General features: G+C 40.3%; 1 protein-coding gene across 1 annotated transcript in view; it reads right to left on the bottom strand.

Moving 5' to 3' along the window:
* KIF1B (kinesin family member 1B) overlaps window positions 1–17,331 on the bottom strand; it is a 138,950-nt gene that overhangs the window by 55,163 nt on the left and 66,456 nt on the right. The window contains exons 16-22 of the mRNA XM_044914382.1: window positions 13,713–13,792; window positions 12,175–12,250; window positions 8,621–8,700; window positions 8,018–8,124; window positions 6,947–7,030; window positions 6,299–6,479; window positions 6,098–6,170 (exon numbers count right to left, since the gene is read on the bottom strand). Of these exons, the coding sequence (XP_044770317.1) occupies window positions 6,098–6,170; window positions 6,299–6,479; window positions 6,947–7,030; window positions 8,018–8,124; window positions 8,621–8,700; window positions 12,175–12,250; window positions 13,713–13,792 (681 nt within the window). The remainder of the gene's footprint in view (window positions 1–6,097; window positions 6,171–6,298; window positions 6,480–6,946; window positions 7,031–8,017; window positions 8,125–8,620; window positions 8,701–12,174; window positions 12,251–13,712; window positions 13,793–17,331) is intronic.

The following is a 17,331-nucleotide window of genomic DNA, read 5'->3' as shown; positions in this document are numbered from 1 at the left end:
CCCGCTCATTGGGATCTTTCTTCCCATACATGGCACAAAGCTCTTTCATCTTAACAATGGCCAAGGCTTCAATCTCCTGCCGACTGTGCCTAAAATCGTTGAGCGCAACCTCGTAGCATATCTCTTTTACGGCCTGAATCTTAAGATCTGAGATGGTGACCCACTTGGAATCTTTACTCAGGCGCCTTCTTTGGGGGATTTGATACATTTTAATTGGCTCTCGTTTCTTCCCACTGCTAGGGAGGCCACACTTTTTAACAATGGTTTGCAACTTGCTGGGAGGTAGCTTTTCTCTCAGAGAAGTAATCAGTTTCCAGCTCTCTTCACAGGACCTCTTGTCAGAATCGTCCCCGCTATCAGAATCCGCGTCCTTTGGAAAAACAAAATCAAAAAATGGCCCCAAAATAACCAAAATTAAAATGTAAAAAAGGAAAATCAAATTGAAGAAAAAACAAGTAAAAAAAGCCTTAACCAAATTTAAAACCAAAACCAAAAAATAAGTAAATAAAACTTAAAAAAAAAAAAAAGATAAAACAAAAAACCCCCTAAGTGGTGTGTAAGTTTATCAAGACTTATGTATATATAGGTCATTAATATAAAGATTTGCTAATGCGAATTCCCACTTTCTGGCTTAAGTGATGAAATCTGCAATCCAATTTCTTAGCAGGATTGATACGGTGACCTTTCCCTCTAAGGTCATGTGAAGTTATTAACCAAATGCTGTGAAGTAACACCTCCACCATCCTGCGGAACTGCAGTAAAACCTACGGCCCACACATGCTAACGCCCCATGCAGCCATGTCCCCACATTTGCCTTGGTTATTGCTGTTGCTTCTTCCAGAAACTCTTTCCCCCATGAGTGAGCACAGATGCCATACAAGATGTGACGAGCAGGCGGATTAACAAAGGTTAGTAAGGCTGTAGGATGCCACGTTTTGTTTAGCTTTACTAAAAAGAGCAGCCCTAGAAAAAAGTTAGAAGAGGAGAAGGTAGAAAAAGCAGTCAAACAGGGATGATGTTAAAAATGAATCCCTATCAGCAGACCACATGGGGTTCTTATCAACCAAACTTTTTTCTAGAAGACAAGTGAGTTTTGAAACTAGTCCTTCCACGAGCATATACTGGATTTACTATTTTCCTGTCATGCTAAATTGATGTGCTACATTTGTACAACTAACATTTGTTATCCAGAGAACAAGGAAGCATAAAAAAAGGATCCTCATAGTGGGTCTGCTTTTTTGTTTCCACACACTTAAACCAATAAACACTTCACCTCCAAAATTTTAAGAAGTTTCCAGAACATAAATTAAGCTAGGCAAATATACTTCCATTAAACATCATTTAAAATTCCCCAAGTAATATTTTAATAAATATGACCTAAAGATGTTTTCTATGAAAACCCATGGCATTTCTAGCTACTTGAGGAGTATCACTTTAAGTGACAACTCTACCTATCAGCACATAAAACAGATTATATTCTGCTTAGGTAAAATAGATCCACTTTAAAATGCTGTCTCTAATTCTGTCTTTCCAGCTATGTTTGCACTTTACCTCATTTTCAAAAACTTTAGCTGGGCAGTCAGGCTGCTGTTTACTTCTGTTTTAGGCCCAAGTAAAATGGCAGCCCAGGGGCGCCTGGGTGGCTCAGTCGGTTAAGCTTCTGCCTTTCGCTCAGGGTCCTGCGACTGAGGCCTGAGTCGGGCTCCCCACTCAGAGGGCAGTCTGCTTTTCCCTCTCCCTCTGCTGCTCTCTCGCTCTCTCTCAGATAAATAAATAAATCTTAAAACAAAACAAAACCGCAGCCTGACTGCCCAACTAACTAGTCTTCAAGGGCTATCTGGATAATAATCAATTGTTCTTAAATAACACAAGCACATCTTCATGACATGAAAGCACTGTTGGATCTACACAAAAACAATGTTAGATTTAGAATTCCCTATGGAATTAAGGAAGGCTTAAGGAAGAATTTCTATTCAGGAAATAAAAGTTCCTTGGAAAAGAAACTACCCACTTAGAAGAGTAGTTCAGGATAGTCTAGTTAAAAAAAAAAAAAAAAATCTTAATACTCTCTTTTACTTGGCTGTGATTACCAAAATTATCTCTAGTAAATACTATTTTGCTTTCTAGGTCAAAGATTCCTATGTACAGTTGTTTCTAAAAAATAACTTTTGGGCGCCTGGGTGGCTCAGTTGGTTAAGTGACTGCCTTCGGCTCAGGTCATGATCCCGGAGTCCCGGGATGGAGTCCCACATCGGGCTCCCTGCTCGGCGGGGAGTCTGCTTCTCCCTCTAACCCTATCCCCTCTTGCGCTCTCTCTCTCACTCTCTAATAAATAAATTTTTAAAATCTTAAAAAAAAAAAATAACTTTTAACAATAATGACAATAATTTGGTCCCTGAATTTGGAGCTGCTGATTTGTATTATTTGTACCTATTTGAAAATTTAACAAAAAGCAGATGGAGTTAAATTTATGGACTCTACACTATTTTTTTTTTCATTTTTAGTTTAAACCTCAGAATGTCTCATCTGAGTGATAAAAGAGGACATTAATAAACATCAGAGAAAAAAATAAGTCTGACTCCTAAAAAAGGTCTTCCTGCCAGTATGTATAAACTAATTTTACAGAACATAATATACTCTGACTGTTCCCACATAACTGACAACTATCACTCTATCCCCACCCCAGCTTCTTTTCTTTTCCTTTTAAGATTGCTCAAGAATGGGGGCGCCTGGGTGGCTCAGTTGGTTGGGCGACTGCCTTCGGCTCAGGTCATGATCCTGGAGTCCCTGGATCGAGTCCCGCATCGGGCTCCCTGCTCGACAGGGAGTCTGCTTCTCCCTCTGACCCTCCCCCCTCTCATGTGCTCTCTCTCTCTCATTCTCTCTGTCTCAAATAAATAAATAAAATCTTAAAAAAAAAAAAAAAAAGAGAAAGATTGCTCAAGAATGAAATGAATACTACCTAATCTACGAAATAACAAATATTCTAATCACTGCTTTCAAAATATCACGCTTGAGAGGCAGAGATTAGGTCTTTAAACTCTAAAATAAAACATACATAAATAAGAATATCTACATAAATCCAAAGGAACTCAATTAAATTACGTGGCCATAATTTTCATTCTTTTTAAAATACTATCACATTGGGGGCGCCTGGGTGGCTCAGTCAGATAAGCGTCCAACTCTTGATTTTGGCTTAGGTCATTGAGATCAAGCCCCACATCAGGCTCCGTGCTGGGAGTGGAGGCTGCTTAAGATTCTCTCTCTCTCCCTCTGCCCCTCCCTAACGACCCCATAAATAAAAAAGATAAAATAAAATACTACCATATTGTCTTTGTAGAATATGTTCAGCTTACAGCCCCCATATCACATACTGACCAAGATACTAAAAATTCCGTAGGCAAAGTTTATGTGCCAAGATGTACACCCTATCTCATGTCAAAAAAGATTTAAAGATATTTAGATTCACTTATTACAGAGTTGGAAAAACTACTACTCAGGTCTGGCCAATTCGTGTCACTAAATGATGCTTCTGTTTTCATTAAATCCCAATGCAAAGGCCTCCTGAAGAGACTGCAAGAAGCTTGTGCAGAAAGAAGAAAGAAGATACCTACAAGACATAGGTGAAAAAGCAAGCACAGAAAGGACCAGGTGTGTAATAGAGCACTAACTAGAAGAGAAGGTTCAGCACTGCGACTATATGACGCATTTGGGGAACTATCATAATAGAAAACTCATGAGCCTGAATTCCGTTTTTTAATGTTGTCATTATGCAAAAATGATTACATATAATATTAAATACATATTTACTGAATAATTATTCCTTTATACCTCTCAGTGTTTATTCATAGGGTGCATTCAAAATGTATCTGTTGGCTGACCAATACAGGGTCATAAAAATACATCTTCCATTCAGTATTGTTACTGCTAGATATTCTTCAGGCTAAGGCATTAGAAATCAATTCCTCCGGAGGACAAGAAATCTGAGTGGAACAGACAGTTGGACTTAGGGGGATGGAAAGCAACCTTCTTGCTTTAAGTAGCTGCTCTTGAAAATCCTAGCTTGCTTTCAGATACACAGAACATATGACAACCAGAACCTGATCACTTGCAGGCTAAGTATGTCCCCTGGAAACTAAATATGTCTTAGAGACATTTACTTTCTCTTTATTTGATGGTCATCATCTTCACTTCAGAGCAAAGAATGATCATCAGCTCTTGGTTATGGAGAGCACCAGCCATCATCATTCTTTCTCACCTGGTTATTCAAAGGCTGGTCTTGGGTCAGCAGTGCTGGCATCACCTGGGAGCTCGTTAGAAATGAAGACTCTCAGGTCCCACCCTACGCCTACTGAATCAGCATCTGCATTTTAACAGGGCTCCCAGCTGGTGAAGAAGCACTGCTCTTACTGGACAGAAAGAACACGGAAGCAATTCAGAAGCCCCAAGATTAAGCCTCAGACCCATGACTTAACAGGTGCTTAAGAGTGAGCAAGACAGCATTTTTTAGCCTCGGTTCCTCAACTACAAATTGGAGGTAATATTACTCATTTTATTTACATACACACCTATCAAGGAGGGCTGTTCTGGGAATTAAAAAAAAAAAAAAAGATGGATGTTAAAGCTCCCTGTAAATTATAAAGCACTATACAAATACAAGGCACTACTGTTAATGATACATACAGCTTAATGACACCTGTCCTCATTTGATCTGTCACAGACCATCAGAGGCGTGTTATTAGATTATACATTATTAAGATAAAAGGCTCCTCATGTGTCACAAACCTTTCAAGCTCCTAATCACACTGTAGTCAAATCCTTCTGTTTTCATTAAAAACTAAATGTCAACTAGGCCTCGTAAAGGGATTTGAACACTGCTATTATCTTGCCCCAAATACCTGATTTATTCTTTCTTGGACTTCACTATAGTTTCTAAGACAACAAACTAACTGGTTTAACCCACTGCCAGGCCTAAGAAATGAGTGGCCCTGAAAAAGGCTGCTTTTGCCATTTCTGGCCAATTTACCAACAGCCTCTCTTCTCCAAAGCAGAGCATGACCAGAAGGCTGCAGTTTACACACAGTATTTTAGATGCTATGTTTTATGCTAAGGGAAGAAACCAGTATCCCAGCTTTCTCCTTATCTTAAAAGAAGTCTATGAGTCTTAAAAAATCCTAAATTGTATCCACAGTACCCAAAGGTTTATTATACCTTTCCCTTACACATCAAATGAATGCCAAGAAGAAGCTTTTTATGACCAGGGCTTTGTTAACCAAAGCTGGATGGCTTTAAAAATGAAAATCTAACTAATGGGTCAACTTATTTATTCATGAGATTCAGTTTCTATCAAACTTAGAGAATCAATTTACATCATAAAATGCTAAATCCATTAGCATTATAAGCTGCAACCTCAAACCAACTTTTCAGTGGCTTACCCAAATCTTTCTCAACCCGGAGAAACCAGGCTTCCTTCTACTATCTGAGCTGCTGTGTAGCCCCTGCTTCCACTGTCATCCCACACGCCACGGAGACCCTTATTGAGAATTCAGACTCCATGCAGGGGAACAGAAAAGGATTAACACATGCAACTGTGCAGCAACACTTTTAGACACAGTTTAACTAAAAAAAGAAAAAGAAAAAAAAAGTCTGCCCAGCACAAGAACAATCCCCAAGTCAGCCCAAGAGCAGAGAATTAGTACTATCAGGTGATCAGAAACAAAACCAAGGCAAACACTCACTAAATTCAATATTCAATATAATTATCATTAAAAGAATCACCACTGCAGCGTACTCAAAAACCACCATCAAGAGGTAAAGCCTACCAGAAAAGCTCCCACGAGCTCCTCAAAAAGCACTTGGTTTTGCTAGAACTAAAGATTTAACACATAAAAGGCACAAAACTGTACCTTTACGGACACTTTTTCAAGCTAAGGCTACCAGGAGATGTAAGTTCATTCTCCATTAAGTAAATGAGAGAAGAGCCTATGGTATCAATGAGAGCTGGACAAGCAACTGGGCAAGTGCTCATCTGTGGAACAGGGAAGGTATGAGAGCAAGCTGCCCTTTTCCTAACAGAGGATTCAGGATGGACTCCTACCAGTCTCTGCTGCTCCAAGAGAAGATCTGCTTCTTCCTTCTCCTTTTTGTATAGGATCTCCATCTCCTGTAGTCTAGAAGGAAAAGAAAAACAAGAGAGGAAAGAACAAACTGAAATCACATGGGCTGTTTCATGAGTGCTATATACTGCATGTTTAAAAGAAGTGATAGTCATGGGGGCCACATCATATTTGTGCATTACCTTTTCTCCATCTCCTGCTTCATATCAATCCCTTGTTTTTCCAGAAGTTCTCTCTGGGCAAATGTCCAGTCCACAGGCTCAGAGGGGGTCTCGGCAGAAGGAGTCTTCTCCCGCTCTGCCCGTGCTTGCTCCGGGTGGTTGAAACGAAACACATGGTTTTTACCCATGATGATACGGTTTCCTAGCACAAAACAGAAAGAGTTAAGAAGCCATTTTTTAAAGGTATACCTATCTAAGGTAATAACCTCACTCTCCCTTCATTTCCCTAAGGCAAAAAGAGAGCTTTTGTGGTTTTACAAGAACAGAAATCCTAACGCTATCATACTTCAATCTTTAAACAAAGAGTCAAAAATTAAAGAGTTGCTCACACAAACCACGTGTTCTTTACTAAAGACTTCAAACCTTTCCCAGTCTCAGGGGCGCCTGAGTGGTGGCTCAGTTGGTTAAGCGTCCAACTCTTGATTTTGGCTCAGGTCATGATCTCAGGGTCCTGAGACTGAGCCCCAAGGGAGTCTGCTTCCTCCCTCTTCCTCTGCTCCTCCCCCCAACTTGCGTGCACTCTCTCTCAAATAAATGAATAAAATCTTTAAAAAAAAAAAGGAAAGAGCAAAGGACTTCAAAAAAACAAAACAACTTTCCCAGTCTCACCTGAGCGCAGTTGAACGGGCTGGGCCACCCTCTTGCCATTTACGTAGGTTTCTGAGCGTTCACAGGGCTCTAGGGTCACAATAACTAAGAAGAACAAACTAGTATTAGCATCACAAACCAGTGGAATAAAACAATGGAAAGAAGATGACTGTGAAGATTCAGGGTAACTAGAATATTCCTGCAACCAACCAAGTGGCAGAGCATCTATATAATAGTTCATTTTAGGGTATCAAAACCAGCCGTGTGGCTAAGAGAAACATTTAAATGAATGTGACAAACCTCAGAAGAAGATGGGAAATGGTCGTTTTGGTGATATGTGACAGTTCAGTCCATAAAACTGAAAACCATCAGAAATCTTAAGTATAAGATATAGGTACTGGGTGCCTGGGTGGCTCAGTCGTTAAGCGTCTGCCTTCGGCTCAGGTCATGATCCCAGGGTCCTGGGATCGAGCTCCGCATCAGGCTCCCTGCTCAGCGGGAAGCCTGCTTCTCCCTCTCCCACTCCCCCTGCTTGTGTTCCTGCTCTCGCTATCTCTCTGTCAAATAAATAAATAAAATCTTTAAAAAAAAAAAAAAAAAGATATAGGTACTAAACCAGAAACATAAGATCAAAAGCAGCTAATATTTTGATTAAAGGAATGAGTCATTTAGCACAAAAATACCATTATTGTTCTGTTAGTAACCCAGACAAAAATCAAGACCGACTTTTTCTTCCCTTCTAGAAAAAATACATGCTGGGTTAAGATTAGGGGTCCTTCAAATCTCCCACTACCCAGGATATTTGTTCCTTTCTTACTTGTCTATTAAATAATTAACATTCAAGACCAAGCCTAATTGCCTATGTCCCGCTCAGTTCTTGGCAGTTACAAAAGGGCTCCTTTTGTCCAGGCTATTTTCATGTAAAATAGCTATGTCTGTCCCTGCATTTGTAAGCAGGCCAGGTTTCTCCATTTTCAAATATTAGACTGTACAAAAAGTATCACTGAGAGAGACAGGGAATAGCAAGCCCTGGGGATTTCTAGTAATATAGAATGAAAAGGTTGTTGGAAAAGCAATGCCAGGAACTCTCACCGTCCCCACTGTTGTTTCTCTCGCTCCGGAAGATACAATGCTCTTCTTGAATGTGAGCCCCACTCAGCACGATGTCCTGGCGCCGTTCAGCATCTGCTTGGCCAACCCTGAACACAAGAGAAAGTGTTTCCCAGGGAAATTCAGACACAAAAAGCACTGAAAACAATGAACCTCTTTCTCCCAAAGAATATTCTCTGGTATGTACAAAAAAGGTATCGCTTCTTTTTATCAGAGGCTTTCAACTGCAAATTTTATTTTCACATATGATCAACCTCCCTACATTAGAATAAGAAACCAAGGAGCAAGGATACATCAATGTAACTCACTCAGCTTTATAAAAAGACACAAGTGAACTAATCTCCCTAATGAATTCATATAAGAAGTTAGAAAAAAAAATTTTTACTTAGGGTTTTTAGGGAAAACTACATGTTAACTGGTTCAGATGGCTAAAGCACTTACATAATTTGGGAAGACAGGATAGTTTGTAACTATTTCAGACACAAAAAACAGCAAATCATTACAATTTTTCAACAAATAACTTTTTAGTTATTCAATCATTTATGAGAACAGAAAACAGTAAGTGACCAAAAGAAACAAATATACCTTGTAATTCCATCTTTGATGTAATAAAGCAGGCATTCAGACATTAGTGGGTCCTCATTGAGGTTAACAAGATGTGGGGTCTGAAAAAGGGTACAGATGATCAATTTGGAGCAAGTACCACTGGGTGGGCAGTGACAATAACAGTGACCTACAGGGGGCCAGTGGCTTCCTGGATTAACCACAGTCCCTAGAAGAGGGATGTCTTTTATTCCTAGTTCCCAGCTGCAATTCCATACAAAAAGAAAACACTCTCTTCAGGCCTTCTCAAACTGCACTAATACATTCTATTTAAAAACAGGAGTTCAGGGATAAAGAACAAGATCCAATTCTTGATAAGGTCAAAGCATGAAGAACACAAAAGAAAAATAAGGACAGGACGATTCTCTGGATGGGTTAATCATAATTTTTGTAACTATATGGACAAAAATCTTTAAGGGTAACAAAATATAACACCCCAAAATATGCCACTTTGACATACTGATTATTTTGAGCTGAAGGCACCTGAAAAACAGCAAATGCAGGGAGAGGCTTTCTTTGAAACCCCTCTCATGCCTGAAGATAGGTCCTCCTAAATGGCCTCAGCTGCCATGTCCCCTCGGGAGTCCATTAACCAGGGAGGAAGCACTTGAATCCCAGGAAAGGAGACCAGAAGTCAACACCACACTCAGACTTTGTCACAAACGATCACACCTTCCATCTGTTCTTCCAAGGGCCCCTTCATCTTTCCTGAAAATCATTTATCCCCTCCTGAGAGGCCTACATCCCCACTCGCCTTTTCCTACTAGGATGGTATTTAAGTCTGAATTCTAAGCCATCTTGGGGAGTCACTCACTTTCCCTTGGGTAGCTCCCACACATACATGAGGCAGACATGTTAATATGTTTTTGTTTTTCTCTTATTAATCTTTTATTACAGGGCTCTCAGCCAAGAACTCAAACGGGTAGAGGGAAAATTATCTTCCCTTCCTACAATCTCCAGAAATACTTTTCATTTACTTTATAAAATTGTCTTTTTTTTTTTTCAAGATTTTATTCATGAGAGAGAGAGTGATAGAGCACAAGCAGGGGGAGAGGCACAGAGGGAGAGGGCAAAACAAACTCCCTGGCAAGTAGGGAGCCCAATGTGGGGCTCGATCCCAGGATCCTGAGATCATGACCTGAGCCAAAGGCAGACCACTTAACCCACTGAGCCACCCAGGTGCCCCTATAAAACTGCTTTAAAAAATGGGGGACTGGGTGGCACAGTCAGTTGAGCATCTGCCTCTTGGTTTTGGCTCGGGTCACGATCTCAGGGTTGTGGGATCAAGCCCCACACTGGGCTCTGCACTCAGTATGGAGTCTGCTTGAGATTCTCTCACCTCCCTCTGCCCCTCCTCCCCCTAAAATAAATAAATCTTTAAAAAAAAAAAAAAAGTCCCCACATCCCCTGGCATTTCCCTCTATAATTTTTATCACTTCTTCCATGGTCTCAGCTATTGTCTTTAGTTTATTAGTCTTTACATTAAAGAGAAATTAAAATCACTGACATTCAACAATATACACATCTTGTAAAAATCTTCTTTATCTAACTCTAATATTTCTAAAATCTTTGAAAAACCAACCTTCTTTGGTGAAAATACCCCACTGGAATCCAAAAATAAGTCACATGGTCTTGGGGTCAAAATCTACTCAAGACAGTGCCAGCAAATGTGGAAAAATGAAAGAAGAATCAGATGAGAGGGTTAAGAACAGGGAATGAGAAAGATGATTAAACAGAAATTAGAAAAAACTCTACATCAGCATCTGCCTCTGTAGTCTAAAAGCTCTGCTGGTTTGAGAAAGTCAAGTCCCTCTGTGGGCAGTGTTCTTTAAAGCCCATTAGGACACTGGCCTCAGAAAAAGGGGATCCTGGAAACAGGTTTTGTCTGTTTGCCCCTTGCCTTAAAAGTATTTCCCCCGACCCAGTTTTATGGAGGTATGATTGATAAGTAAAAATTGTATACATTTAGGTTGTACAACATGTTTGTTTTTTTTTTTAAGGTGGCGAATGTGCATGCAATGATTACCACAATCAAGTTAACACATCAGAAACAGGTTCTAAAACTGAATCTGGATGTAGCCAGTGGTGTATCCCTTCCTTTCCTGAGGAAGTCTAGAAAGTTAAAACAAGATGCATAAAATTAAAGTAAGAAAAAGCTTTGGAAACAGAGATCTCAGTGTGGAATTCCGTGCTGTTTATATCACACCACTTATTTAAATTATTTATGACTTGTGTTAAATGCCATCATTTTACAAGTTGTTACAAAAATTTTCCATATAGTTCTTAACACTCAAAGACGTTGTAAAATCTCTTTCAATATACACAAAGGCACAAATCTGATCAAACCCGTAACTGCTAAAATCTCCACAATCCTAAGTATGCTATCTCAACAAATAATGTCTTACTGAAGGAAACACTATTAAACTGAAAATCACAGACTGCTGGCAATACACACACAAAATACTGTTATTGTTATTCCAGTTCTACGACGTGTACCAAAAATGTCTTTAAAACCATCTTCTTTGTTGAAAATAATGCAATGGAATTCCTAAAAAAAAGTTATGTGACCTTGACAGAAAAACCAAACCTAAAGAATCCTAGCAAAAACCAGGAATATTTCCTATCACATAAACACAAAAATGGAAACCCCCCTGCCCATTCTATGCCAACCTAGAGAGATCATCATCAGACCCTGCAGAACATGTGTAAGTCTCTGATAGGCAAGCTGGGGTCATCTGAAATGAAGAACCATTTATTACCGGCATGAATATATCTGCTTTGTAAATAAATAAATATGTTCTATTACTGTCATATAAGAAGCACACAAAAATAATTTGTAATAGTTTTCCAATATCTAAGAATAACTAGGAAGCAACTTAGTAAAACAAAACAAAACAAAAACAAAAAAAAACCCCAAACGAAAACCTACTATTCTAATTAGCTACAAGGAATCTACTACCTAACAACTATAAGATTATGTAAGTGGGAGGGTACTATTGGAGTCATTTAAAAAAAAAAAACCTAAGAAAGGAGCAGAGGAGGCTAGAAGGGTGAGGACAGGAATTGCTTTACTCAGTATAATGGTTGTCTGTAACACAAACTACAAAAACAAACTTGCGTGGTATTTTTCTACACAAACCTGAATAGCTGAAATTGCTTCCAAAGAGTTATAAATCAGGGCTGCTGGCATCTGTGGGAAAATCTACATAGAAAGAGTAGCCAAACTGAAGCAAGGTATGTGAGGTGAGAGGCTGGGAATTTAAGAGAAAGCAACAATGCAGATGAGTAAACATACTGAATCATGACCGGAAGTTATACTGCCTTGGGTTTTATTTTGTAAACAGCAAATACGATAGGCATTTTAGAAACAGACTGCCCCTGTACTGTAAGATGAAATCAGAAATGTCTGAAATTAAGACAAATCTCAAGATAAAATGAAGGGAGGAGGGGCCAGCCCTGAAAGACCGGAAGTGCCTCAGTGACCAAGACAAACAGGAAGTGCTTCTGTTGGGTTGAGTTTCACAACAGGTTCCTACCTTCTTAGGTGAAAAAACTCCCAGGGTTCCTCCGTCTTCCCGAATGGCCACTCCCATCTCAGCCAACAAGGCCTCTCTAGAAAAACAACAAGCACATCAGAATACCAATACCAAAATGTCAATTAAATCAGTCTCTTGTGAACTGGAAAGTAAAGCATGCAAAGCAAAAACTATTGTCTGTGTTAGTAATACAAATGTGAAAAATCTGTCTATCCCGTCATTCATGAGAATTTAAGGGAAACAGCACATTCAAAATAAGTTCTGTTCCCATGTTAGGTAAAGTTGAATTCACCCAAATAAGAACTTTGTCTCATCTGACTTTGGAGGCAGACAGTAATTCATAAATAATATGTCTATTAATATAAAAAAAAGGAAGACAGGGGTATTCCTTAAGGCCAGACATCTAACTCAAAGAACATTTCTTCAAAATCTAAGAAAGCAATCAGAAAGTAACTTGGATATATGAAGACTGTCTGTAAGTGTGATTTTCTCAAATGTGATGCTCCCATGCCCAACATCATATTGATTCAAGAATTTTAGCTTAAAATCCCTATAATAAGAGGGGCGCCTGGGTGGCTCAGTCGGTTAAGCATCTGCCTTTGGCTCAGGTCATGATCTCAGGGTCCTGGGATCGAGCCCCACGTTGGGCTCCTTGCTCAGCGGGGAGCCTGCTTCTCCCTCTCCCTCTGCCTGCCTCTCTGCCTACTTGTGCTCTCTCTCTCTCTGTCAAATAAATAAGTAAAATCTTTAAAAAGAAAAAAATCCCTATAATAAGAATATTCTAATTGTTTGATACATCCACTGCATCAATACATCAGCACTTACTTCTACCTCATCTTCCATGAAGGGGGAAGACAAGTCTGACCTTCTTTTAATGTATATTCATCCCAAGAGGAAAAGTATTATTTTGGGTTATGCTCACCTTCAGGTAGACAACTGAGAGGTTAAAGTAGAAAAGGGATTTTAAAAGTCTGCAACTCAAACTACTTCACCTCTTACCAAAGAGGTTCTATAAAACATAACTCAGACAATCATCAGAGAGCTTTATTATTTGGGCCTTTATCAAAGGCAGTTGTTTTACAAAGTAAAAACTCTATCCCAGGGCACCTGGGTGGCTCAGTCAGTTAAGCATCCAACTCTTGACTCTCGATTTCAGCTCAGATCATGGTCTCTGGGTCATGGGATCAAGCCCCGCATTGGGCTCCATGCTGGGTGTGGAGTCTGCTTGGAATTCTCTCTCTCCCTCTGCCCCTCCCCCACCCTAAAAAGAAATGTTTTAAAAAAAACCTCTATCCCTCAGTATCTTCCATTTTACATGGACCCTGAACACGATGCAGTATGGTAATGAGCACAGGACTCCCCAGAGTAGTCTAACTATATAAGCTCTGCTAGGGGAAGACCTAGAGCAGGCTGAGTTCTGTTCTGTGGTTGGCAAGGGGGCCCTTCATTTTTACTTCCAGCTCAACTTCTCCTTCTATAAAAGGAATCCCAGTTCCCCTGAGAATGTGCAGACAACCCCGAGAGCTTAACTTGCTGACCTCTCCATTCTGATGGCCTCTGTTTTACGCAGCTTCTCTTCCCAGGTCTCATTCAGCTCAGCAATGATCTTCTCCGATTCCTAAGAGGAAGTCCACAGTTAAAGTGAAGAAGAGCCTTATGATGTAACACGCTATGTCTAGGAAGGACAGCAAGAAGCACACAATGCCCTTTGTGGGTATGAGGCAGAATCTAATACAATGAGATTCTGTTCCTTTCTTAATATTATGTGCAATAAAATTCATGAAGACTAGGTCTAACATTAAATCAGCCCTAGATATATAAATTCTCCTAAGTCCTAATAAAAATGCCCAAGGAGGGTGCCTGGGTGGCTCAGTTGGTTAAGCGACTGCCTTCGGCTCAGGTCATGATCCTGGAGTCCCGGGATCGAGTCCCGCATCGGGCTCCCTGCTCGGCGGGGAGTCTGCTTCTCCCTCTGACCCTCCTCCCTCTCATGCTCTCTGTCTCTCATTCTCTCTGTCTCAAATAAATAAATAAAATCTTTAAAAAAAAAAAAAAAAATGCCCAAGGAGTGGGTGTGCATATGTGTGTGTGCAGAAAGAGGAGTAACATTAACATCCCCAAATGCAGGACTCTATTTCTGAAAACCACTTCTACAAAAGAATAAAGCCACCAAACAATTGCTTTTGTTTCACTATAACTTCACCATAGCCTGATGGGGCTCAGAACGTGTTCCCCTAAAATATGGCATCTTGGCATATTGACTATTTTAAGCTGAAGTAATTTGAGAAATGGTTTCTGCAGGAAGGACTCTGAACTCCTCAAGCAGGTTTTAAGACCCTCATGAGAGGAGCCTCCTTACACCTGGAGGAAAGGAGCATCCTCATCTCCAAAGATGGAAGAACACTAAGAGGAATCTGAACAAACAGGCATTGATAAGTTCCCCCCAGGTCCTATCATAATTTCCCACAACTCTTCCTTCTTTATCAAACCTAGCAAAAAAAATGCTTTAACACTTCTTTGGGTCTTTATTTCCTTATGAAGGTTCCCGTGTCACATAAAACTTATATTAAATAAATTTGTGTGCTTTTCTCTTATTAATCTGTCTTTTGTTTGCAGAAGCCCCAGTCAAAAACCTGAAGGGTAAATGAATATTTTAATTCCTCTACAACATAACACCCTTCTGAACACAACCCAATACCTGATAAGAGAAAGGGTTAGTATTAATCTCAGCCGAAGGCATATAGCCACTGAAGTGACAGTGTCCCGCTGAGTTTTTATGAATGCCAGAAATTAAGAACATGTTTCCTGCTCTCAGGGAATTTACTGTATATGAGGAAGAGAGAAGTAACTGATGATTCATTCATTCAATAATTATACAGAACTACATTATATGTTAAGCCCTGTTTCAGGCAACTAGGGATGTGGCAGGGAAAAAATCCTTGATTTCATGAGACTTACATTCTAGTAAAGAATGTAATCAATTTTAATCAATAATTCAAATATACAGTACATGGGATAGTGGCAAGTGCCTTGGCAAAAAAGGAAGAAAGGGAAAGGGGTAAATGAGGGAGCAATTTGGAATGGGGTTGTCAGAACAGGGCTCGCTGACAAGGTTCTGTGTGAGCAGAGACAAAGCAGGAGCTACCACATGAACATGTGAGGGAAGAGGTAAGAAATGCCTGGCATTTTCCAGGAACCACAGTGTGGCCAGAGCAGTGCGCTCGCAGACTGTGAATGGGTAGGGCAGGAGAAAACAACAGAACATTGTGTCACGTGCTAGAACTGAAGTGTTCACAGGTCGCTGGAGAATGGGTGAGCATAAGAATGACGCTCAGACTGATGAATGAAGGACAAGTAGGAAATCAACTCGGTGAAAAATGGAAGGAGGAAGACGACCTGAGGACAGGCACATGCAAAAAGCAGAGGAAGATCTGGTCATGGAGACGAAATTAGAAAGTCCAAAGATGATGCCAGGAGCATAAGAGTGATGAGATGCCAGTTCTGATGACAGCAGCACTAGTGATTCAGGATGAAAACCCTGCACAGTTTACAAAATAGCTCACTGTTTGATTATTTAACAGGCCATTGTAAGAAGCCTCTGGGATCTGAAAACATAATTATCTACAAAGAAAGAAACAGTGAGCACATAATACAATCAATCCTAAGGTGTCTGCGATTCGGTTTTCCGGAAGGAGGCATGGGAGCGTGTTAAAAAGCCATGAGTGAGAATTCCAGGCAGCAGCTGCAAAAGCAAAGGAGTACAGGAGTCAGGAGAAACAGACAGGGGAGCATCATGATGATGACAGTGAAGAACAACTAGCTAAGCAGGGCAAAGAGAAAACTGATGAGCGAGTTAGAAAAGGTAGAAACATCAGTATGGTTCCCATGAAGGGGGCCACTGAATAGGTACTCGTTCAGAAAAGGGTCAGTCACAAAGGGGTAGATGCCAGAACAAGTCAACAGAGGGATGGGGAAGGTGGGGAGGAAAGACAGAACCACCTAAATTGCTCTCATTTAACTCTCCCAACACCCACGGGCTGAAAGACTCGAACAGCTACCTGAACAGCATCTCTCCAGTGGCCTCCATGAGGACGGATTTAGCCTGCAGTGCACGTACCCCTCCCAAGCTGAGACAAGAAACAACGTGCCACGCTAGAGAGCCAGCAACCAAAAACACCCATACAATTTCAGCAAGGAGGGAGATGGCCAGGAACCAAGTGGTCAGTAAGCACCACAGAAGTTATTCAAACAACTCTAACAGAGTAGTACTAAATGCTTTTGCATAGGACCGTGAGAGGGCAAATACGAGACAAGTTGGCACCATAGCCTACGTGATAGTAAGGCTTATTAAAGACAGCTGGGTAGAAACCTTTACGATCTCAAAATGGTAACTTCGAAAGAAAGGACTAGGACAACAGGCTGCCCAAACAGAGCATCTAGACTAGTGTTTATTATACAGAGTGTGGCGCACAAGCCCTGATGTTGGTGATGGAATACAAACTGACCCATGAGAAACTTAAAATTTTTTTTTCCTGGTTGGTTATTTTCAGGAAAAGATCATGTCTGATAAGAGATTTATCTGGCTGTACAAAAGCTATTCTATTTTGGGGCAACTGTAAATTCACCCAAAGGTAGCAAAATCACTGTCTAGGGATCCTGTTGTCATTCTGCTGCCAATTCTAATGTGAACTCTCTAATTTTACTTCCCACCTGGAGGGTAAATCAGGACATGATCTCTTTGTAAAAAAAGAGATTTAATGAGTTAGCTGAATATGGTATTCTTTTATTTTTCATTATAGCTTCATGCTGCAATTTTTATGTTGTCTAAAAAGCTATTTTTTAGGGGCGCCTGGGTGGCTCAGCCGGTTAAGCGTCTGCCTTCAGCTCAGGTCATGATCCCCGGGTCCTGGGATGGAGCCCAAATCGGGAGTCCCTGCTCAGTGAAGAGTCTGCTTCTCCTTCTCCCTCAAATAAATAAATAAAATCTTAAAAAAAAAAAGCTTATTTTTTAAAACTCTGAAGAAAGGTTAAAGAAAATGATATTAAGCAAAAGTTCAGTGCTAGAAAAAGCCATTTATTCCAGAACCATTCTAGAGATAAAGAAACTGGGGACCAGAGAAGCTAAGAGACTAACCTGAGGCCACACTACATCCTGAG

This window comes from Neomonachus schauinslandi, chromosome 4, assembly GCF_002201575.2.
Source record: "Neomonachus schauinslandi chromosome 4, ASM220157v2, whole genome shotgun sequence".
Lineage (NCBI taxonomy): Eukaryota > Metazoa > Chordata > Mammalia > Carnivora > Phocidae > Neomonachus > Neomonachus schauinslandi.
Note: the sequence above shows the minus strand (reverse complement) of the source record. Positions and strands in the feature narration are given on the sequence as shown.